General features: G+C 41.3%; 1 protein-coding gene across 2 annotated transcripts in view; it reads left to right on the top strand.

Annotated features, from left to right (window-relative positions):
- Positions 1-25290, top strand: part of schip1 (schwannomin interacting protein 1) — a 43115-nt gene that overhangs the window by 12143 nt on the left and 5682 nt on the right. The window contains exons 1-4 of one of the 2 annotated variants that reach the window (XM_067364818.1): positions 13869-14293; positions 19513-19631; positions 22463-22580; positions 24024-24221. In XM_067364818.1, coding sequence (XP_067220919.1) covers positions 14264-14293; positions 19513-19631; positions 22463-22580; positions 24024-24221 — 465 coding nt within the window. In that variant the 5' untranslated portion in view covers positions 13869-14263. Of the gene's footprint in view, positions 1-13868; positions 14294-19512; positions 19632-22462; positions 22581-24023; positions 24222-25290 lie in introns of those variants that run through there. The other variant, XM_067364817.1, reaches the window with a different exon arrangement.

The raw sequence follows: 25290 nt of genomic DNA, 5'->3' as shown, positions 1-25290 counted from the left end.
CTCTAAGCACACCCCCTGAACCTGTCCGTGCGAAACAAACAATCACAGTTATGGAAAATTAAAAGTTAAAGCTTCATCCCGAAGATCTTGAAAGAAGAGCTGTGGTGCCTCCCAGAGAAGCTGTCAATCACAGCTGTCAATCATGATGGCACGCCTCATCTGTATAGCATCAAATAACTAACTAATACCTAGTCTCGCGTAAACACAGCGGCTTTCTGAGGGGGTTCGGCATCACAACGGCTTTGTTTCCGGGCGGACCGTTAAAGAATGTGACACAGACATCCTGTAGAATTCAACCAATCAGATGACGTCTTCGAAACTCCTGAAGTGATTCATATTTTGTGTGCCATATGCATCAGATATCCAGCTAATGGGCCGTGACATCTGAGGCTGAGACCAAACATATTTTAAAAAATAAATAAATAAATAAGTAAAAACACTTCAACATACGGCAGAATGATAAGAACTACCAAAAATTACAGAAACCATCTTTGAGAAAAGAGTAATTAATAGATTTTTTAGTTTGGCTCTCACCCCATTCGTTTACATGGAGAGGGCTGGCTTTATGACCTATACTGCAGCCAGCCACCAGGGGGCGATCATTTGGCTTCACTTTTCAACATTTGCAGCACACTTGATATAGACCAAGCCTTAATAATGAGCATATGTAAAACATTTTCAGCTGGTTAAACTTAAAAATGTGAGTTAACTCAACTTGAAGATAACCTTTGTTTCAACTCAAAAATACTAAAAATAAACTTAAAGTAATGCATTGTCTTGACAATTTTGAGTTGAAACAAAGGTTATCTTCAAGTTGAGTTAACTCACATTTTTAAGTTTAACCAGCTGAAAATGTTTTACAGTTGTTCCCAAACTGAGTGTCAAGCGTCAGACATTTAGATCCCAGCTCCAGTGTGTGTGTGTGTGTGTGTGTGTGTGTGTGTGTCTGCACATGCCCTCACACTCACATGACTGCAGGATCCAGCATGTCCTCCTGCTGCCATACGTGTGTGTGTGTGTGTGTGTGTGTGTGTGTGTGTGTGTGTGTGTGTGTGTGTGTGTGTGTGTGTGTGTGTGTGTGTGTGTGTGTGTGTGTGTGATTGAGACTGATGAAAGTGTGTGATGAAAGTCATTCTGGACTGAATGAGAGCAGCGCTGGATGTCACGCAGGTAACACAGCATGATTCTCTACCTTACACACACTCACACACTGTCGAATGGAAGAAGAATGGATGGATTGTGTGTTTAAGGGTCACTGGCTTTACTAGTTCCTGTTGTTTACAGTATATTCATTCTCAGTGTAGTGTGTGTGACTGTCTCTGACAGTGGTTTTGTGAAGAAACGTGTAATTGTTGTGCGTGTGCTTGAGGAAGAGCAGCGGAAACACATCAGATCTGAGATCAGTTCTCGTCTCAAGTACTGTAGTCTGTTCATGATCAGATTCAGATTATTATTTCTCATATATCTGCTCTTCTGTAGCTGCTGGAAATGGATGACATGCAGGTCAATCTCATTCAAATGACCAGGCCATATTTCACTCCGAAAACCAAAAGAAAGAAAGAAAGAAAGAAAGAAAGAAAGAAAGAAAGAAAGAAAGAAAGAAAGAAAGAAAGAAAGAAAGAATAACATTATCTTCCTGACAATTGAACACATTCTCATCACTGTACTGCAAAATCTCATTACTGTAATTGGTTCAGATGTTTTACTTTTGTTTGCAATTTTCATTATTCTCGGTGATGATTCCCAGTCAGTTATCATTGCTGCAATACAGTGATTGTTAAAAATAGAACAGTCAAAGCTGTAACACTTTATAAATAAGCAACAGTTAATGCATTAACACTCAATGAGCAATGCATTTGTTACAGTCTTTAATAATGTTAGTTCATGTGAGCTCAGGTCATTAAACAATATTAATAGATACAATTTTTCATATTAATAATGTATTAGTAAATGCATTAACTACGATTAATAAATGCTTTAGAGGTCTTTTTCATTTTTAGTCCAAGTTAGCTGTAAAGTTAACTAATAGAACCATTTAACATTTAAATCACTATCAATGCTTCACAATTAAAATAATAAATATTTATTATTATTATCATTATTGTTTTTTTTTTTTTTTGCATTATAATATGAGAATTTGGGGGTTAAATGTGTTTAGTTGTCATGAAAATAATGTCAGAGTGAAATTGTGCTTCTCTGTTTCTGTGACGATTCTTTGTGTCTGAGGGTGATTGTGAGGTCGTATGTGACTCCTGCCGTGTCGTGACACGCTTCAGAGGCGTGCTGTTACTGACCCTGAGTGTGTGGTGAGGATGATGTCATGGATGATGTCATCAGGGCGAGTCCTGGAATGGGGCGGAAAGACAGCAGTGTGTTTGCTGTGGAAACTCAAGGCCTGCGGCAACACATTCCGTCCTGAGCACACGCCAACTCTGTGTGTGTGTGTGTGTGTGTGTGTGTGTGTGTGTGTGTGTGTGTGTGTGTGTGTTGTCTGAATGGTCATGTTGTGAATTGCAGGTTTGAGTCAGAGAGAATTACAGGACACACACACACAGAGTGGTGTATTATGTGATTATGTAGGGTGTGTGACGGTGGAAATGAACACATGTTTAGGCTACAGTGAGAGCGTTGTGCTTTTGTTTATATTACATTGTGGGGACCAAATGTCCCCATGATGTAATATAAACCTGAGTTCACCTACATCGTGGGGACCAGCCAGCGGTCCCCACAATGTAAATGGGTTTATAAATCATATAGAATGAGTTTTTGTGAAAAAGTAAAAGTTTGCACAGTTTCCTGTGAGGGTTAGGTTTAGGGGTAGGGGCAGGGTAGGGGGATAGAATGTACAGTTTGTTCAGTGTAAAATGCATTGAAGTCTATGGAAAGTCCCCACAATTCACAAAAACAAACATGTGTGTGTGTGTGTGTGTGTGTGTGTGTGTGTGTGTGTGTGTGTGTGTGTGTGTGTGTGTGTGTGTGTGTGTGTGTGTGTGTCTGTGTGTATGCTGGCCTGGTTTCATATCTAAAAATAAAGTTTTTACAGCATGAAACTCAAACTGAAAGCATACGTGTGTGTGTGTGGCCACGTACACACTGCAGGTATATGTCGTGTCTCATTTACAGGAGTGTTTTCCACTGGTTATGATTTTGCATTAACATTTACATTGAACAGAAGCAAACTAAACAGGTTGTTGGTTACAGTGGTGTGAATTCAAGTCATCTGGGGCCCTAAAAAATCAGTTTTATTTCTTCTGAACTTTCTATTCATCGAAGAATCCTGAAAAAAATATGCACAACTGTTTTCACCATTGATAATAATCAGAAATGTTTATTGAGTATCAAATCATCATATTAGAATGATTTCTGAAGGATCATGTGACACTGAAGACTGGAGTAATGATGCTGAAAATTCAGCTTTGATCACAGGAATAAATTACATTTTAAAATATCTAATAATTTATATATATTATAAAATATGGAAAACGGTTATTTTAAATTGTAATAATATTTCACAATATTCCTTTTGTTTGTTTGTTTGTTTGTTTAAATCAAATTAATGCAGCCTTGGTGAGCAGAAGAGACTTCTTTTAAAAACATTACAAATCTTACCGATCCCAAACTTTTGAACGACAATATATATTTCTGTCATAATTTCTACAAGTGAAGCCAGTCTTTTATTTTGGCGTGTTGTGGTGAAGAGCTGTGAGTTTATGTGTGTGTGTGTGTGTATCTGCTGATAGTTTTCTCAGATGAAATGGTGAAATGCTGATGAAAAGTATCAGGAAACACAGACTCATAGATACACAGTGAAACACTACTGTGGTTTATTGAGCAAACATGTACAAGGTGAGTAAAGGCTTTTGCAGATAACAGAGGATATGACAAACAGTCCAGGTAAGTTGCACCACACACACACTTTGAGATGACTTTATCGGTCTTTGGAGATTACCACTTGAGGAGTTGGAGACAGCGGATACAAAGAAACAACACACAGGAAGTAGTGTTGCATGATATACCGGTACTAGAAAGTTATCGCGATACCCTGCTTTTAAAAACGGTCCGGTTCTTCATTTTATTAGTTCCGGTACTTTGAGTGCCAGCTGTATTTCCTAATGTGCAACAGCAGGGGGCAGTGTGCATGCTGCGGGCTAAGGCACATTGAGTGCGTTTATTCCTCTCAACTGCGCAACGGCTTTCATGGTGACGAAATGAGAGGTATGGCTGCATATACAGGTGCTCTTGCAGACCGTCCACAAATTGTTGAGAAAGCAGATGTACAAAGCAAAATATGGCATTATTTTGCTTACATTGCCGACAGTCAGGGCAAGCCCACGGACACCACAAAGCCCGTCCGCAAAAAATATTACAAAATAACGCAAGCGAAGGGAGTCAAAAGCATCTTGCCGACAAACATCCCGATTTGTAAAAAAAATTTAAAGAGCGACAGGTTAGTGTGATACCAGCATTATGTTTATGCTGTCAAACATTAAATGAGTGTTTTTAATTTATTTATTTTACTCGTGCAAGCAGACCAGAGGTGTATTATTGAGTCTTAGTTTAATAAGTGATATCTGGTTGCAAAAATAAAATTAATTTAAAAATACATAAATATGTGAAGGGTATATACAGGTATTTTAAACCAATTTATGCTTTAATAACATTGCTCTAATTATTTACAGTAATCAAATTTTTACAATAATCTTACTGTCAAAAACACCTAAATGTATAAAAAACAGCAAAAAAGCATAACAGCAAATAGGACTAATTTACAATTTTATTGAGCATGAAAATAATAAACATTAAAAATTATATTAAATCTAATTCTAACTTCACAGCAATGAAGCTCAAATCCAGAATTATCAGCCTGCACACTGGTGAAGAAAGAAGTTCTGTCATATGTGTTTTTTATTTACTTTTCCTGCAGTTTTAGGTTTTTGCCATATTATCGTTTAAGTGTTGGTATCGTGATATTTAAATTGGGTATCGTATCGAAGTAAAAATTTTGGTATCGTGACAATAACAGGAAGGAAACTATAGGTAAGTAGTCCATACAAAGGTTGACGGGGTGCTAGTCATAGACCAGACAATGGAGATGTGTTATGGTGTGGAGCTGATGAGGGTGATTGCTGGCAGGTGCGGGTGATTGTGGAGTGTGTGCAGGTGGAAGCCAGCGAGGATGATGGGAAATGTATTGCAGAAGTGACAGGTGAATCGTGACAGTATTCCCCCCTCCCAGAAGACGTGACCTCACACCAAACAGAATCCACCCAGGGAGGAATGGAGGTAGAGTGGGTGGGTGTTTGGTGTCGGACAGGATGGCCCTGGAGCAGGCTCATTGCATGGAGTGGACACTAGAGTGGGCTCATGGGCTGGAGCGGCCTCAGGGGCAGGCTTATGTGCTGGAGCGGACTCTGGCGCAGGCTCAGGGGCTGGAACAGACACTAGAGTGGACTCAGGGGCTGTAGTCGGCTCAGGGGCTGAAGCAGATACTGGAGCGGGCTCAGGGGCTGAAGCAGATACTGGAGCGGGCTCATTGCATGGAGTGGACACTGGAGTGGGCTCATGGGCTGGAGTGGCCTCAGGGGCAGGCTTATGTGCTTAAGCGGATTCTGGAGCAGGCTCGTGGGCTGGAGCAGTAACTGGAGTGGGCTCAGAGACAGGCTTATGGGTTGGAGCGGACTCTGGAGCAGGCTCATGGGCTGGAGCAGACACTGGAGTGGACTCAGGGGCTGTAGTTGGCTCAGGGGCTGAAGCAGATACTGGAGTGGTCTCTGGAGCAGGCTCATTGGATGGAGCGGACACTGGAGTGGGCTCGGGCTGGAGCGGACACTGGAGTGGGCTCGGGCTGGAGCGGACACTGGAGTGGGATCATGGGCTGAAACAGACTCTGGAGAGGGCTAAGGGGTTGGAGCAGACACTGGAGCGAGCTCATGGGCTGGAGTGGACACTGGAGCGAGCTCATGGGCTGGAGTGGACACTGGAGCAGGCTCATGGGCTGGAGTGGACTCTGGAGTGGGCTCAGGGGCTGGAGCGGACACTGGAGCGGACTCATGGGCTGGAGTGGACTCTGGAGTGGGCTCAGGGGCTGGAGCGGACACTGGAGCGGACTCATGGGCTGGAGTGGACACTGGAGCAGGCTCATGGGCTGGAGTGGACACTGGAGTGGGCTCAGGGGCTGGAGCGGACACTGGAGTGGGATCATGGGCTGGAACAGACTCTGGAGAGGGCTCGGGGGTTGGAGCAGACACTGGAGCGAGCTCATGGGCTGGAGTGGACACTGGAGCAGGCTCATGGGCTGGAGTGGACTCTGGCGTGGGCTCAGGGGCTGGAGCGGACACTGTAGCGGGCTCATGGGCTGGAGTGGACCCTGGAGCAGGCTCATGGGCTGGAGTGGACACTGGAGTGGGCTCAGGGGCTGGAGCGGACACTGGAGTGGGATCATGGGCTGGATCAGACTCTGGAGAGGGCTCAGGGGTTGGAGCAGACACTGGAGCGAGCTCATGGGCTGGAGTGGACACTGGAGTGGGCTCGGCCTGGAGCGGACACTGGAGCGGGCTCATGGGCTGGAGCAGACACTGGAGCGAGCTCATGGGCTGGAGCAGACACTGGAGCGAGCTCATGGGCTGGAGTGGACACTGGAGTGGGCTCAGGGGCTGGAGCGGACACTGGAGCGGACTCATGGGCTGGAGTGGACACTGGAGTGGGCTCAGGGGCTGGAGCGGACACTGGAGCGAGCTCATGGGCTGGAGCAGACACTGGAGCGAGCTCATGGGCTGGAGCAGACACTGGAGCGAGCTCATGGGCTGGAGTGGACACTGGAGCGAGCTCATGGGCTGGAGTGGACACTGGAGCGGACTCATGGGCTGGAGCGGACACTGGAGCGAGCTCATGGGCTGGAGCAGACACTGGAGCGAGCTCATGGGCTGGAGCAGACACTGGAGCGAGCTCATGGGCTGGAGCAGACACTGGAGCGAGCTCATGGGCTGGAGCAGACACTGGAGCGAGCTCATGGGCTGGAGTGGACACTGGAGTGGGCTTGGGCTGGAGCAGACACTGGAGCGAGCTCATGGGCTGGAGCAGACACTGGAGCGAGCTCATGGGCTGGAACAGACTCTGGAGTGGGCTCGGGCTGGAGCGGACACTGGAGCGGGCTCATGGGCTGGAGTGGACACTGGAGCGGGCTCTTGGGCTGGAGTGGACACTGGAGCGGGCTCATGGGCAGGAGTGGTCACTGGAGCGACGACAACAACTTTAGACGCATTTGTTATTGAATTGGCTGACATCGACTGAAATGTCTATTTTCTCAAAAAACATTAAATACACTTACTTCTTCTGGAGGTGATGTTGGATCGCGAACAGTAGGCAACGATTCACACTTGAGGATTAACTTTGAAGCAAGACCTGCTTTGAATTGACCCTCGTTCTCAAAACAGTCAGTCAAAAAATGATTCGCGCAAACATAAACGTATTATGGCATTTTGAGTGGCGCCTTTCCTTCGTAAATAAAATCCATCCACTGCGTTTTCAGTGGCTCTGATGTTGGAAGTAAGTGAAAACTACTATGTTCATTATTACATCCCACAACAGAACACTTATGTTTCTTCTTTCGTTGAAACAATGGAGGATGGTTGACAGATCACCGACGGCGGGGTCTATGCCAAAACCAGATTGTCAATCAAACCATGTGGGAGGGGCTTAGCGCAATTCTACGTCACAGTGAGAGCAATCTTAGAACAGGGCGTTCTGAGACAGTGCTTATGAATTATCGAGATTGTAAAAAAAACACTGGGTGGATTTTTCTCATTCTAGGGTGGTTTTGCTCAGACACTGCCAACACACATCAAACAGCATGTAAAAGTGAATTTTGCATAATAGGTGCCCTTTAATTGGGCAGCTATTTTGTGTCATGGAGAGGAGCAGAGTGGCTGGATCAAAGGTAATGATGCTCATGTTATCGTTACTCTGTGTTGGTCTGGTCTTCTGTCTGGAAACACAGACTCATAGATATACAGGTTGTCTGTGTCCTAGTCGTAGACCAGACAATGGAGATGCCTTTTTACCCCAAAGCGAAAACAAAACTTTGCTGTTTGTATATCGGGCCCCTAATGTGACATTACTCTGTCAGATAATGAGCCAATCACAGCATGACGGAGACTCCACCTTACCTTCTCTCACCAGACTGTTCCCTTGTACTTCCTGTCAGCATTTGTGATGTGCTTTATGATTTCAGTGAGAACACTATGAGCTCAGGAGAGACATAGCTGATACTTCACCTGATGGTGTTGCTGTCGAAAGATAAATGAGTGATTTACACATGAAAAATATTCATGATCTCATATTTCATAATGTTTGATTTGATCATTCTCTCTTGAAAGAAAGCCTATAGGGTGACATCAGCCTTCAACAGTGTGTTCACGCACACACAAACACACACACACTTTTATTCTGTACAAACTGTATATTCTCTCCCCTAACCCTACCCATCACAGAAACCTTTCTGCATTTTTACATTTTCAATAAAACATCACTTAGTGTGATTTATAAGCTTTTTTCCTCATGGGGACCAAAAAAGGACAAGAATTTCTGATATTGCCATTTTTGTGGGGACATTTTGTCCCCATAACTTATGGTTTAACAGGACCACACACACACACACACACACATGTGTTGAAGTTGCTCTCTGCTGAAGAGGCTTTTTTACAGTGTTAGCTCATTATTTCCACCTCTGTGGTTTTCGTCTTCCTGCTGTGAGTGTAGTTAAACATTCATGAACGAACGCTGTGGAAATGTCACTCCACTAAAAGTGGCTCTTCCCTGCGGATCACACTGAGAGAACAACACAAGAGACCAGTACTCACATCTGAGAGAGAGAAACACTGCATCATCCACTATAGCTTCATGTCAGAAAACACATCCATCATATATAGTATCAGTCATCAGTACTAGAGCTCAGAGACTCTGTTCTGACCTGCTATTGAGGAGCGTTTGTGGTGATCTGATCACAAGTGGTCATCACACAGGTGGAAATACACTGCTAAAAAAGATTTTTCAAATAAATAAAACAAAGATTATTTGAGTACATTTTACCAGAAAATTCTTGTTCAGTCTTGGATAAACCTTTACGTTTAATTTATTGTGTTCCTTGTCATTTTTTTTATAATTATTTAATATTTACTACCAATTTCTGAGTGAAAATTGTTTCAAAGTAAACTGTGATATCTGTCAGGATGTCACAAATCTTTCCCATCATCCCCCCTTGATTTCACCAGCACTCTTTCGGCCATCACCTTCACCTGTACTCACATGCACACATCTGCACCATCATCATCTCACCCATTTGAGCACACACCTCAATTCACTCATTGTCCGGTCTCGTTCCTATGAAGTAACCTTGTTACTACAGTGATCTTCTATGATATTAGAAGTTACCTCCAGCGTTGTCTCCAGTGTTCCTCCTGTTCTCTTCTCCAGCGTCTTCTCCTTCCTCAAGTCTCTTGTGTGTGCCTGCAAATATACTCACTGTGTTCCTAGTGAGGTGTGTGCATCCATCCATGATCTCCAGTTCCTGTAATAGAAAGACATTCCAATTCCAATCATTCAATTCCAATCGCTCTATTCGTCTCATTCAAAGCATCTACTGAACTGCAAACTTACCTGCTTCCCACATTCTACTCAAGTGCTGTCAATAAAAAACATCTGTTAACCTCTATCTCTTTGTCTGACAGTATGAAAAGAAGACCGGACCAAAACAGACGGAAGCTATAAACATTCCTCTATGTCCTATTGATCAGCTTTGCTCCCTTTCCAAAAATGGTGGTTCCCTTGTGGTATGCTCCTGAGGCGTTTTTGGAGCTGGCCTCCACCGTCTTCCTGGAGGATGATATATTGATGACTCTTTTCCATGGAGGCCTTGATGAACCTCTGTACTCGATGTTGTCCTGGAACACTAACAACTGTTCATTAGAACAATACATCCTGTGCGCACTCCTCCTCAGTTGATCGTCCTCCAGAATGTCTCATCCTCTCCATACATCTTTAGATTCCACTCTAGAATTTTCTACAGCCCCTGAGTTCAATATCAAGCCCTTCCCAGCTCCTGTGTCTTCTCTTAATTCCCCTTCAGTCCCTATCTCCGCACGTGAGTCTACCCCAGACACGACATCAACTCCAAGGAATACAGCATTACCATTCCCACTGGTCACAATGCTCCCTGAGTATGAAGTCCATGTCAAGGTTTCCTTTCCCTTTCCCCTGTCCATTCCAGTTTGTGAAATTTCTGAATCTGCTCCAGTGGAAGATATTCCAGAGTCTAATCCCATCATGGCCCTCATTCCAGAGACTCGTTCCATCATTGCCGCCACGCCTGAGCCCTCAGCCAAAATGTCTCCAGTCATTGTGGCCGGGCCAAAAGTCAAGGCTACGGAAGCCAATCCTATACGGCCCTCTGAACTGCCTGTGCTGCCATGGTCCCCGGAACAACCGTCGCCTCCCTTGGCTCCCTGAACGGCCTACACCTCCCTGGTCCTCTGAGCTGTTGGCACCTCCCTGGAGGCTTCCTAGCCTGTTTGCACTTCCCCACTCACCTTTCTGACAAGACTCCAGGAAGCTCGCCCTCCATCCCTGGTTTAACGATCTTCAGTGCAAGGACACGCCTGTTCACTATTAGCCTGAGGACTCTATGAGGTTCTGGTCATTCTGCTACACTCATGTTCTTCAGCAGATGTAAAAATATAGTCGTGCTATTATCATTCAACTGATCAGTTAACTTGTATCTGCTGCTCATCACTGTATTTAGACTGTTTCTATCTTAAGATTGTGCCATCACGGTGCATTATATAATGCATATACACATTCTGGAGCACTTCCAGATCCTGCACCATCACCAGACGGACACACACACTTCAGCAAGCTTCACACCTCCTCAGATGTGTTCAGGAACACTAATGTCTGATATCTCATGAGCATCGCTGACACACAGACTGAATCAGAGCGACTGCTGTGACGTCAGAAACACTAATGTCATGCTCGTGTGTTTAAAGACAGTGATGTCCTCTAATTTCACACACACATGTGCTGCTTTCTGACGGCTCGTAATCCAGAGAGAGAGAGGCGATTATCCTCTGTCCTTTGTGTCTCATGAAAGCGATTTGACAATCATTTAATGGCCAGAGAACAGTCAGACGAGCTGAGCACTAATGCGCTAGTAAACCTGATGTCATCTGTGCTCTACATTACTGTTTCACTTTCCCTCCGTAACCTTCAGCTTTCACACGCTCATACTTTAATCATAATAACAAGACACAGGTGTGGGTAAACAATCACCATGGAAACAAATAAGGGTAACTAAGAAACAAAGTAAAACAGGAACTAAATACAGTAAGTAAACACTGTGAAAAAAATAAACTTCAAAATAAAAGTCCTAAAACACAGAACATACAAAACACAGGGGAAACCGTGACAACTAAAATGTTTAAAACAATGTCAATATCAATATTTTCCAAGGTGTTATATCAAAGTTAGATATTCCTGGATCGTGACAACCCAACACATGGACATTTCTGCACACTTTCAGCTTATGAATATTTAATGAGGCAAGCACTCTTTATGATTGGTTGTCTGTTGCTAACATTCGTTGGATTTGGCGCAGGGTTAAATGCAGCACTAAACCTCACAATTACATTCCTTTATCCGGGGTTGTAGCTGTTTAACCAGGGATTTAAAAAAGATGTTAACCCGGGGTTAAGAGTAGCGTGAAACCTTGTCCACAACATGAGTGTGTGAATCACAATGACTTCAAACTCTTATAAAGCGATCCAGCCGTATTCTGAGATTGAGCGTGTGTTGGCACTGAACGTGGTGTATGGTGTGTGTTTGTGTGTTAGTGAGGAGAGAGTTAATCTGGTTTATGTGTACTGAGGGCCAGATGGCACAGACAGATTAAACTCCCTCCTGTTTATCCTGCACTTCTCCAAGAGAAAGCCTCACATTAGATACATGTGACTTGCCCTGTCCAGACTGAGGGATCGGGCTCTGAAGCACATTTCTGTAGGATTTACAGTGCTACAGTATACGAAACAAGCGGTGTGTTAATACATTGCATTGTGCCATTGTATAGTGACAATCTTACAATCTGACATAAGATTAGGATTGTAAAAACAACACAATACTTTTAGAAAGAAAATCTGATGCTGATATTTCTACAAACATGCACTTATGAAATCGTGATATTTAAATGCATGACATAGTATATTTTAATTGACCATAAATGCTCGTCAGCAGCACCATATTTCAAAGACAATAGAATTATGAAATTATGTATAAAGATGTGCTTTATGGGATACCAAAGCCACAGAAATAAGACATAAATAAATACATAAATATACAAAGAAATTGAAAATAATAAATGTGTATTTATACTTTTATTTACTTATTCATATATCATTGATTTATCTATTTTCATTTATTTATGTATTTATGTCTACATTTTTTATTTTCACATTTATTTATTTACACATGTATTTATTTATACATTTCTTTGTCTGTATGGAAATAAATAAATGTGGAACAAAAATACAATTATACAAGAAAATAAAGTACACTCTAAAAAATGCTGGGTTAAAAACAACCCAAGTTGGGTTGAAAATGGACAAACCCAGCGATTGGGTTGTTTTAACCCAGCAGTTGGGTTAAATGTTTGCCCAACCTGCTGGGTAGTTTTATTTAACCCAACTATTGTTTGACTATATGACTATATGGCTGACTTAAAATGAATCTAAAATGAAATTAAAATGTTAATTATTAAACATATTAATAAATGTTCATTTTCAAGATATTATTTTGGGTTCATTTTAAGTAAGCAATACTGTAATTTTTAAACAATAGTTGAGTTAAGTAAAACTACCCAGCAGGTTGGGCAAACATTTAACCCAACTGCTGGGTTAAAACAACCCAATCGCTGGGTTTGTCCATTTTCAACCCAACTTGGGTTGTTTTTAACCCAGCATTTTTTAGAGTGTACACATTTATTTATTTTATTTATTTATTTTTTTACATTTCTTTCATTTTTTTATGTATTCATATATTTATTTGTTTATTTATTTATTATTTCGGCAGTTTTGGCACCCCATAGTACTTCTTCAGGGGATCAAAAAAAAAAAAAAAAACACTAACTAATTACTCCAACTAATTGCATTAATTTACATAAATTTAAACTATAATATTTTTTCATTTTAATTATTCATTCATTCTTTTGAAGTGTGTTAATTCTGTAATTCCTTAAAAAAAGTCTTTATATTTTTTTCACAAGGCTTCACAGAACCTTGGAACACTGTTATCAACTAAAATCTAAATATAAAGATTTAGTTTTCAAAAATGTTGCTTTATCAAAATCCGTACATACAGGCAAGGAGAAGTAGGAAACACGGCAGGACACAGGCTGAAAACATCATAAGAACGAGAAGAGAGAAATCGTTTACAAATGACCTGAAGTTCCTGGACTGATGCTGGTGTGTGTGTGTGTGAAGTGTGTGTATTGACACTAACAGTTGGCATCAGCTGTTCATTGTTAAAGTTGTTGTTTTTTACACATATGTAAATGAAGGACCCAAACAGCACCTGTTCTGTGGAATTGTGTTAAACATTTGCTAAAACACACCATAGTTCGATGGTGTTTGCTGTGGTGTGTGTGTGTGTGTGTGTGTGTTGGGCTGCTGGAATGTGTGAAGAGTTGACAGAGAAACACAAGATCATTTCAATTCCAGTGCGCTCGTCTGCTCTCGTCTCAGGAATGCTTGAGCTGCAGGAATGTGCCACAGAAAGGCTCTTTTCTTTGCTCGGCCCTCTCCTCCCACTGCTTTTCTTCACTGGCTTTCCTTTCATCCCTCTCTCTCTCTCAATCCGTGGGACGTTTCCTCCCCCGCTCCGCTCTGTAAGGTCACTCCTCCCTCCCTCTCTTGTCTCTAGCTCCGCCCCCATCCCCCGTCCTTCTGTGCTGCCATCTGATTGGTCAGCAGCGAGCAGCCCCGCCCACTGATCCTCGAGCAGTCCTGTGTGTCCCTGCGCCCCACCCTCCGTTCCCGTCTGTGGCGAGCGCTCCGATCGGATCTTTCCCTCATCGTGTGCAAAGGCCGGAGGCGTGAAGGTGGTGAGACACCTCGTGAGAGACAGAGACACTCGGTTGTTTGCTTGTTTGGGTGGGACTCCTGGTCTCCGGCGTCTGACGTTTCTCCTGCGGCCGCTGCGGATCCGGAGGATGCAGTGAGAGATGGTGCACCAGGACAGCTGCTCCTATCAGGTAGGATCAGATGAGGAAAGGAGATGTCTCACTTGTTTCTCCTGAGAAAAAGACTCCAGGAATCTCTCATGCGTCTCCTCTCAACACTGTCTCAGACTGAGCAAAAGTCAGTTTCTCATCAAATGATCTGAGCTGCTGTCCACGTTCATCTTACTGGACGATGACTCATTCCCGTTATTATTGCTGTTTATGTTAGGAGAAACATCTGAGACCGAGTTGAGATTGAGACCTAAGTGAGATCTAATGAGCCATGAGAGAGCAGGCTTATCTTCTGAGCAGAGGCTTTCCTGCTGGATCATTAAGATTTCATTCGGATAAATCAGTTCATGACGGTCAGATGTGCTGCTTTACACATCAGAAGTCTGAAGATACGAGCGCGTTCAGGTGAATGATCGTGTAGTCGTGATGTGTGTGTGATACATCCCATAACCTCAAGAGAAGCGGCCCACTTTATTCAGCAACACACACACACACACACACACACACACACACACACACACACACATCACTGCCGTCAGTAAATCACTTTCATCCTTCATTAAAGCCGTGTGATGGTGAGCTGCTGCTGTACTGTGGATAGAGCCACAGCTCATGTAACATGCTTTACACGCTGGGTTAAAAACAACCCAAGTTGGGTTGAATATGGACAAACTCAGTGGTTGGGTTAAATGTTTGTCCAATCTGCTGGATAGTTTTATTTAACTCAACTATTGTTTAAAAATGACTATACGTCTGGCTTAAAATGAACACGAAATATGTTGGAAATTAAAAATCAGACACAAAAATCAAACAATAATAATCAAAACGTGAACATTTATTAATAAGCAATTTAATAAATGTTCATTGTTTAATTATTATTCATTTAACTTATTAATAAATGTTCATTTCAAGCATATTTTAGGTTCATTTTAAGCAAAGAATTCAGTCATTTTTAATCAATAGTTATGTTAAATACCCAGCATGTTTGGGAATCATTTAACCCAGTGGTTGGGTTTATCCATATTTAACCCAGCTTGGGTTGTTTTTAAGCCAGTAGTGTATAACAACAGTGAAGGACACTGATGGACATGCAGAAGCAGATCTGTGGATTTAACACCCAGCGCTGTACTGCTGTCTGCTCCTCTGATCATTTATTCTGTCGTCATCTCTTTCATTACTCTTCCATATCAGATCTGATGATGATGATGATGATGAAGATGAGTGGACGGCTCATGTGCTTTTACCGCCCTGTGTTTGTTTGAGCTTCAATTTACATTGTGTTTTAATGTGAGCACTGAGAGAGACAGAGACGTGTAACAAGACTACTTTCCACAGGAAACCACAGGACCGAGTTTAGAGACGTTTATTTTAGGACAGAACGTATTTTAGCAGAGAACCAGATCTAAACGCGAGGGAATTTATGTGAAATAAAGACATTTTATTAACAATTAATACCTTAATCACTACATTTATTATTGAAATTAATACTTTTATTCTGCAAGGATGCATTAAACATCAAACTTCTGTTTAGATTTCAAATAAATGCTTTTGAACTTTCTGTTCATCGAAGAATCCTGAAGAATCTCCATTTCCACAAAAATAGGACTGTTTTCAACACTGACAATCATAAATGTTGAGCATCATATCAGAATGATTTCTGAAGGATCATGTGACATTGAAGACTGGAGTAATGATGCTGGAAATTCAGCTTTGATCACAGGAATAAATTACACTTTACTGCTGATTTACACTGGAATAATATTTCTCTTTTTTTACTGTATTTGTGATAAAATAAATGCAGTCCTGCATTATATACATTCTTCACCCCTATATTTAGGCTTTAACAGGTTTGTTGCATGTTTTCAGAGAGAGTTTTCAGGGTTACAGTTATTGACAGTAATTAACTATTGATACTTTTAGGCTGTAACATATGTTGGGTTGGCAGTAATAGTCTAACTATATAGTTTTACAGTACATGTTTATTCATAGAGAGCATGAGCTGCGACAGGAAGGAAACGGAGAGGAAATGAGAGCCTGAAGAACTGCAGCAGAGGAAACAGAGTGTTAATGAAGGGAATATCTGAGCAGAGCTGAAAGACAGAGTTATTCATGTGCTGATTTAGACGGGGAGAGCAGAGATATGACAGAATAACAGCTGAAGACGGCGCAGGTGAGGAACAGAGAGAGGAAATGATGCGTGTGTGTGTTGGGGACGGGGCCCAATCCTCCAGGGGCCTCTTGATTAGGCTGGTATCCAGGCAACCGCCCGCTGGAGACGACTGGTGCCGGCCTGTCTGTGTCTCTGCCTGAACACACACACATTATTTACACCTCACTGTTCAGCACAGCCTCACACACTCTCTCTGTGTCTCTCCTGCAGAAGCACAATAATAATGTGTCTCTTGGCCTTCAGTGTTTACTCACACATAACGAGGATCTGTGTGTGTGGATGACCAGACCTGCAGCATTAAAAACTGATTTCATCTGTTTGTGTTTGCAGTATTATTTTGCTGTGTTTCTCCCATGATGTTGATGTTGAGGGTGTGTCTGTTGAGTCTCAGAAGGAGCCGTCACAGAAACACAGCGATATGGAAATATGTTTTATATGATGTATTAATGTGTCAGTAGTGCAGTGGTCTAGTGTGACAATAGAGCAGTTAGAGGGCTGCACTGGGATCGGGATCCCGCGGGATCTAATGTCACGGGAGCGGGCGGGTTTACCTTTGCTGCCGTCCCGCAGTAACAAAGAGTCAACGGATGAAGCTCACCACAGTCAGTCAGTAACATTCTCTTCCTCTGCAGGCTATGCCAAAGTCATTCGGTATTTGATTTATTCGTTAAGAACATTTAATGTTCTTTAGTATTATTTATTTTAGTTTTTGCTCTGTTCATTCGCTAGGCTACACAAACACCTGTGATATCAGTGTGGCTTTTATTTCCTATTTATTTTATATCTCATTGGATAAACACTTATTTGTTAAGTAATTCAATTAAATATTATTTTTAGTTTTAACAAAGAACTGTCTGAATTTGTCATTTGTGGTGCTAAAGTTACTTTATCTTCTGGTCAAACTCAAGGTTTTATCTCTGCTATTCTGAATGTTTAGCATTTGTGTCATTTTTTCACAATTTCTATCAAACATGTTTGCGGTAATGGTCAGAAATTCCGCAGGAGTGTGTGTGTGTGTGTGTGTGTGTGTGTGTGTGTGTGTGTGCTGAGACTGGATCTGATCACAGTAGCTCTTATGTGAACAGTGTTTAGGCTCAGACAGTGTTCAGCCAGCGTCTCCTCAAAAAAACTGGATGAAATATAGAGAAAAATAATCCATATTACAAAAATAAAATGACACAAATATTACATTAAAAAGTGTAAAAGTCACTTGTTTTTATAAAGTAACAGTGTCCAGCAGATATTAATGACATTTGCATTTGATATATAAAAAAAAGAAAAAAAAAAAAAGAGGACTTTGCCACCACTGTGTTCATCATTCATTCATTTAGACTGCATTAAGGAGATGATCCATACTAAATGAAATTACATTTTACATTTGGGAATATTGAATTTTCCATCCCTAATATGAAACTGTATTTTGTCAGAGGTGTGTGATGCCAAAAAGAGTCTCTATTTTCTAGGATTTTGTCAGTAACAATAATTAGACAATATTTTGCTCAGTGTTTTTGTGCTGGTTTCGGCGAGTCTGATCTGATGAAAGTGTGTATCAATAGCATGATATTCTGTTTCTATTTAGTGCACTATTTATACACAGAAATTACAGTTGCTGTGAGTATGACATGGGTTTGAAGTGCATATAATACGCAGTTTTCACGTGCATATGATATGCACTTTTGGTGTACATATAATACGCCCCTACCCCACACACCACTAATCCTGCCCATTGTGTATCATATGCATGCAAGAAGTAATTTCAGCATATAAATAGCACTCCAAATACAGACAAACTCGTGCTGTAGATACACAGTACTAAGAGATCGTGTTGTTTTGGGCTGTCATGGTCCTATATTCCTATCCTGTGCCATGATCAGCTCACAGCTGTGACACAAATGTACATTTACACTTGACTAATGAAATATATGCATTGTTTATTCACTCAATTAGAATAATGAGACACTATATGTCTGTTAATGAAAGGAAATCAATCACAGTCAGTCTTTGCACCGCAGAAGAGACGTGTATCTGAGGAGTATCTGGATGTGTTTACAGACTGCTTAATGCAGCTCAGAGATGGCATGAAAGCATTTACACCACCATTACAATATGCATAAATTATGCAACGAATATTGAAATTATTATTTTTTAATATGAAACTAAAGCCACCAGTAGGTGGCGGCATGTCTCTGTCTTAAGTCATTCATTCAAATGAGTCGTTCAAAAATGCAGTTTTATTGTTGTGGATTTGTTTGAAATATATTATGTGGTGAAATAGAGTTAAAATCAGACCATATTGACAATATTGTAAATATAAGAGAAACTCACACAGGCACATTTTTGCTCCATTTCTTGCATGTTGAGGTCATTCTAACTGAACACTGTTAATACTTGTGTGTCAGTAATTGACTGTATAAAGAAATTCAACTCATTCTGAGCTGATGTAACTTCACAGAGACATTAGCGGGGGTCGCTGTGTTGCAGGTGTCAGAATGTGATGATGTTGTGTTTTTACATTTAGTAGATATTGTCCTGATTCTCCCATCATGCATTGCTTGTCCTGATTCAGTGTAGCTGTAGGATATTTTGGTAGGCGGATGTGGACGATAGACTAGTAATTCAGTTTAAATCACCCGTAATCCTCTGGGCTCAGCAGTGAATGACGCTCACTTCCTGTGCTCTGATCCAGCAGAAAAAACACTGCAACAGATAATGAGAGAAAAACACATTTTCATTCTTGTGTGTGTGCCTACTTAACCATATTGTGTAGATTATATATATATATATATATATATATATATATATATATTGTTTGTATATTATTACATATACCTTATTAACTATGTAATATAGTGTCTTCAGATCATGAGCTCCACAGCGCTGTCTGATCATGATCTCCTGTAGTGTGGTGATTGTGTGATTGATTGACAGCTTTTCTGTGTGACTGATAATGTAGAGATAATCATTGATCTCCCCGAGCAGCTCTGAATGTGTGTGCTAATGCTGCCACCTGCTGGTCTCTGTGCGCGTGTGTCCTCATGTTCAACCTGTGTTTCCTCTGCTTCTGTCTCAGGCCCAGAAGAATGAGCGCGAGTCCATCCGGCAGAAGCTGGCGCTGGGCAGTTTCTTTGACGATGGGCCGGGCATCTACACCAGCTGCAGCAAGAGTGGCAAACCCAGCCTGTCCTCACGGTCAGTGTGTGTGTGTGTGTGTGTGTGACAGATCCCTGAATCTCTTTAGAACTGGCCTGGATTATATTTTATACCAAAATCAAAAGTCCAGAAAATAAACTATATTGCATAATATAATATATTTATATATATATACTCACACGGATCAGTCAGGCATAACATTATGAGCACTGACAGGTGAAGTGAACAACTCTGATAGTGGTCTTGCTTTGAGCTGGCATTTTGAACACAGGAGGGTTTATATATATATATATATATATATATATATATATATATATATATATATATATATATATATAGGTAAAAAGTTTGGGGTTTTATGTTTACAAACATAAAAAATTTGTATGTTTGTAAAAAGTTTTAAAAAGTCTAAAAGAATAAAAGAACAAAATAGTGAAATATTATTCCAGTGTAAAACAGCTGTTTTCTATGTGAATATATTGTAAAATGTATAATATATCCAGTGATCAAAGCTGAATTTTCAGCATTACTCCAGTCTTCAGTGTCACATGATCCTTCAGAAATCATTCTGATATGATGATTTAATGCTCAAGAAACATTTATGATTATTATCAGTGTTGAAATCAGTTCTTCTTCTTTAATGAACAGAAAATTCCAAAGAACATTTTTATAGACAATAGAAATCTTTTGTAACATTTTAAATGCATCTTTGCTCAATAAAAGTATTAATTTCTCAACAACAACAAAAAATACATACTGACCCCAAACCTATAAATAAAAAACCTAAAAAGATGACATCAGTGAGAGTTTCACTTGATGTTCCCTTCAGCAGATCTTTTGCTCTCACGTTTCGTGTCTATTAAAGCACTATTACATGTTTTTGAGGAAGTCTGCTGGTAGTTTCAGTCAGACAGCATGACTTGTGAGGATTCAGGTAAGTGATGCCTACCAGGATGTTTTTACCTCACATGTGTGTGTGTGTGTGTGTGTGTGTGTGTGTGTGTGTGTGTGTGTGTGTGTGTGTGTGTGTGTGTGTGTGTGTGTGTGTGTGTGTGTGTGTGTGTGTGTGTGTGGTCTCTGTGTCCATGTTGGACTGCTGTGAGATAGAGTGACATCAGACAGAGGAGACATGCGGACAATGGGCCTTTTCTTCAACTTTCCATGACCGCAGTATCAGAGCAGAGCTCCACTAGTGAAACAGCGTCACGTTTCTGTGTGCACTCTCTCTATGAACACGGAGGGTTTCCCCCTTCAGCGCCGCATCCCGACACACAGACTCTTCCCAAAAGGGAAGCAGCGCACAGACTTTAGCCTCAATCACTGCGCCTCACTTTCTGTTTCACATGACCACGATGAGCACTTCTTGTCATTGTTTTGTCATGTTGAATGTCATAATGCTGCTGTTATTACAGTAAACATTGACACTGTGACCCAGTTTACGTCCTCCACTGGATTCGAGACTAGATGAATAACGTTACTTTGAGCTGAGCAATAAATTAATCCCATGTTCGTTAAGGCAGGACACCAGAGCAAAACCAACTTTGAGATTTTGTGCTTCCACACTAGAGGAAAGAACATGCTTATAAGTGTTTATTTGATTGCACTTTATCTATTTGTGTCTGTAGATTTCAGTTGCAACACATATCTTTAAAAGTTGAGTTTTTTTCTCCTGCAATGAGTCAGAAACATTTACACACGCCAAACTATACAGCTTTATTCCTATATATATATATATATTCTGAAGGTTTCTTCATGTATCATTCAGCTGATTTATAGAACATTTTTATTCCCCAAAACATGGTGAACATCTTTTTTCCTGTCTGTTGACAGTAGTTTCTGATGTATGGAGTGATAAATAGAGAAATGAAAAATCCCCTCTGTAAAAACCTTTAATATGTCAACAAAATCAAATGAGAATTTTGACCCAGTGGCTTTATTCATTATGATATGCATATTTAAACATAACACTTTTCAGTTGTCGTCATGTACTGTGATCAGTCAGCTGGAGACAGAGTTGTGATGTGAATTAGTTAAAAATCTGACCCTGTTCAGCTGTGATAGATGAACTGTAATCCAGGGTTGCCAGGTTTTCACAACAAAACCCATCCAATCGCATTTCAGGGGGTCCCCCAGTACAAATCACGTTCCGGAGGGTAAAATCCGCTTTTTGGTGGCGTTCCCCTGGTAAAATTCGCATTCCAGGGACTAAATATCATGTTATTTGGAGTCACTTCAACCTGAGAAAACCGCAGACTTGGCAACACTGCTGTAATCTGACATTAACCATGCAACTCATTTCAATTAATTGTAGAAAAAAGTGTGTAAATATTAACTCGTTTTTTTTTTACAGCCATTTAAACTAAATCTGCAATCATCTTTTATAAATTCATTACACTTTAATGTTCTTCTTCTTATTTAAGGTTTTTTTGCTAAATGCTAAAAGCATTTAAACTGTCGATAACATCACAAACTTCAGCTCTGCTCAGTTTCTGATCAGTGTTTTCTGATGGTTCAGCTTTCGAACCCTCCTGCCGCTCATACAGTATCTCTCGCTGGGAGGTTTTCCTGCATTATTAATGATTAAACTGATTGATGTCTTCAGAAAGACTGAAATACTGCTAGTGAACCACAGCAGCGCACCTGTAAACCTGCTGTTATCACATTAAAGTGCTGTTTCTAAATGAGTTTTGCTGGTGTAAACTGACGTATATAGGATAGTGATGTTTAATAATATATTACCAGTTGTTTTGGATATTTAGCATGTTTAGGTTATTATTTTCTCTTCATGTGAGGGAGTTTACCAGTGTATCACATGATACTGAACATATGTTTGTTGATAAACTGAACTCAAAATGATGATATCTTGACAGGCTCCAGAGCGGAATGAACCTGCAGATCTGTTTCGTCAACGACAGCGGCAGCGACAAAGACAGTGATGCAGATGACAGCAAGACAGAGACGAGCCTGGACACGCCGCTGTCACCCATGGTACACAAACACACACTCTCACACACAGTCAGGGATGCAGTGGGATGTTTACTCTGGCCGCGAGTGTCACAGAGGTCAAACACGCAAGTTTTCGAAACAGCCCCGTCCAGAATGCCCCTGATCTGGGATGTGGTTTGAGAGCCATGGCTTCCCAGCAGTTACAGTAACGTTACAGCATGAGTCAGAGAGGGTCACAGGCCAGAGAAATGACCCCACCTACACTGACCCTGTACAATCATCATTCATCACCCTTAATCATTAAACACACACGACATGTGTAGATTCCCCCTGGACACGCGCTGTCACATCAGTCCACTCTCTGTCTCTCAAACACACATTTTTGTACATCTGTGTTTGTGAGGACATTCGTTGACAGAATGCATTCTCTAAATCCTTACCCTAACCCTACTTATCAGTGCCTAACCCAAACCCTTACCCTAAACCTAATTATAACCTGACCCCTGAAACTAACTCTTGACCCTCAAACAGGCATTTAAAGTGGACCTATAACGCCCCTTTCACAAGATGTAATATCAGTCTCTGGTGTCTCCAGAATGTGTGTGTGAAGTTTCAGCTCAAAACAGATCATTTATTATAGCTTGTCTAATTTGGCTGCGAGCAAAAACACGCCGTTTTTGTGTGTGTCCCTTTAAATGCAAATGAGCTGCTGCTCCAGAAGAGGGCGGAGCTTTAACAGCTCAACAACAACAAAGCTGGAGAATCTCACGCAGCCAAAATGAGGAAAGTGTTCAGCCTTACATTGTTCAAACCGGAGTCGACACTGATGGAGAGACTCAGGAAGAAGTTACAACTTTTAGACGTTTCTGAATGGTTAGTGGATAAATTGATGTAGTTGCTGTGGAGTTGATTCAACTCATCCACTAGCATGTGCCGTCATGTTCATCTTTTGTGTTGAATTGACCCTCGTTTGGTGTAAAATGACGGCATGACAACAACACTCGACTACAACAACTCTTCCTCTTCTCTAAAGCAGCTCAACATGGCCCCGCCCCCTTTGTTGTGTGTTATTGTGGGCGGGGTTTATGTAAATTGTAGGGTTTGTGATGTCACTAATCCAGGAAGAAGCTCGTTGAAGTCCCTACCAGCCGTTTAAAAAGTGATTTCTGTAAAAGAAAATATCTCTCTTTGCATTGAACTTTGAGTGTCGTAACTTTGCAGATGTTGTTTATGATCAAACAGCAACATTACACACTAACTAAAGTTAAAAAAAAATTGAGGATCGGCCAAAATATCCTGATAGTTGTACAAGTACACACACACACACACATTCATGTTCATATTTCCGCTCATCTTCAGTTTGTTATGCTGGTAATATATTCCGTTTGGAAATAACACTCGGTTGAATCATTCTGTTAGTTGCATTGGTTTGTGGTCAGGTGAAGAAATGTCTGATTATTTGTCTTGTGTTCTCTCTGTCTTCAGAGCAAACAGAGTTCGTCCTACTCGGACAGAGACACCACGGAGGACGACTCTGAGTCTCTGGAGGACATGGACTTCCTGAGCCGACAGAAGAAGCTGCAGGCCGAGGCCAAGCTGGCGCTCGCCATGGCCAAACCCATGGCCAAGATGCAGGTGGAGGTGGAGAAGCAGAACCGTAAGAAGTCCCCTGTGGCAGACCTGGTGAGCGCTCCTCTCTCCCACATCACGTTTCACACATCACGTGCGCTCGTGCTTCAACCACAGCAGTGTGCAGACAGGAACTCGAGCAGAGAGCGAGTGTGTGTGTGTGTTTGTGTGAGCTAGTGCAGGCTGGGAAAAAAAGAAAGTGTCATTGATTATGAAAGATGTCGGCTAGTCATTTCTCCAATATTCAGAACAGATAAGGCTTTTTCAACGGCTGTGAGTTATTATCGTGACTGTCGCTAAACTAACCCTTGTGAAAAAGAAGAGCAATACACTTTTAAAAAGTGAGAAGTTTTACTTTAATGTACATTGTTTTAATAATCTGTAGTCGTCCTTTAAAGAAGTGCATGTTGACTAACATACTAAAGCACACGTAAAGTGCTTGATTATAATCTATATAAGAACGAGACGAGATTTTTAGACTGATTTGAAGAAATCCTCAATGAAATGCATGACTAGAAAAATGGTCTGCAGGTGTATTTGAAATGTTTTAACTGATCATCTTGTAATGAATGTCATTTCAGTTCCACTTTCTGAGTATCAATTATCATATGCAGTAAAACACAACAATACTCAAGCACTGTAAATGGTTTTGCTACAAACTCAACTGACTGACTTCTCTTCTGTATGATTTCAGTCTCTTCAGGCCTTACTGTACATGATTTATGAGCTTCTGCAACCTTTGACCATGAATCCTTTATGCAAATTGATCGTAGAAATAATAGCAGTATAAATAAAAAGTGCAATCAAAGTACTGTCTCAATAATCAAAGTGCAAACAGAGACCAGATTTATTCTTCAAGCATGATACAGATCTGAGAGATGGTTACAACCACACAGCCCAGCATGAGATAGCTTGATATTGGGAGATATTTGCATGCATCTTTCAAAGTGCGAGGTATTGATATCGCGTTTTACTTTCGCTTTCAATTTCGCGATGGCGTGATCTCTGTGAACAGGGAGCGGTGGAGCTGAGATAAGACATTTCTACACGGCAGATAATCCTCCGCCATGGTCTCGTCAGTCATCTCGTCACTTCTGTCCTAACTTCACCCTCACGCTCATTT

This window comes from Chanodichthys erythropterus, chromosome 17 (genome assembly GCF_024489055.1).
Source record: "Chanodichthys erythropterus isolate Z2021 chromosome 17, ASM2448905v1, whole genome shotgun sequence".
Taxonomy (NCBI): Eukaryota; Metazoa; Chordata; class Actinopteri; order Cypriniformes; family Xenocyprididae; genus Chanodichthys; species Chanodichthys erythropterus.
The sequence above is the reverse complement of the archived record's forward strand: the minus strand, read 5'-3'. Positions and strand labels throughout refer to the sequence as shown.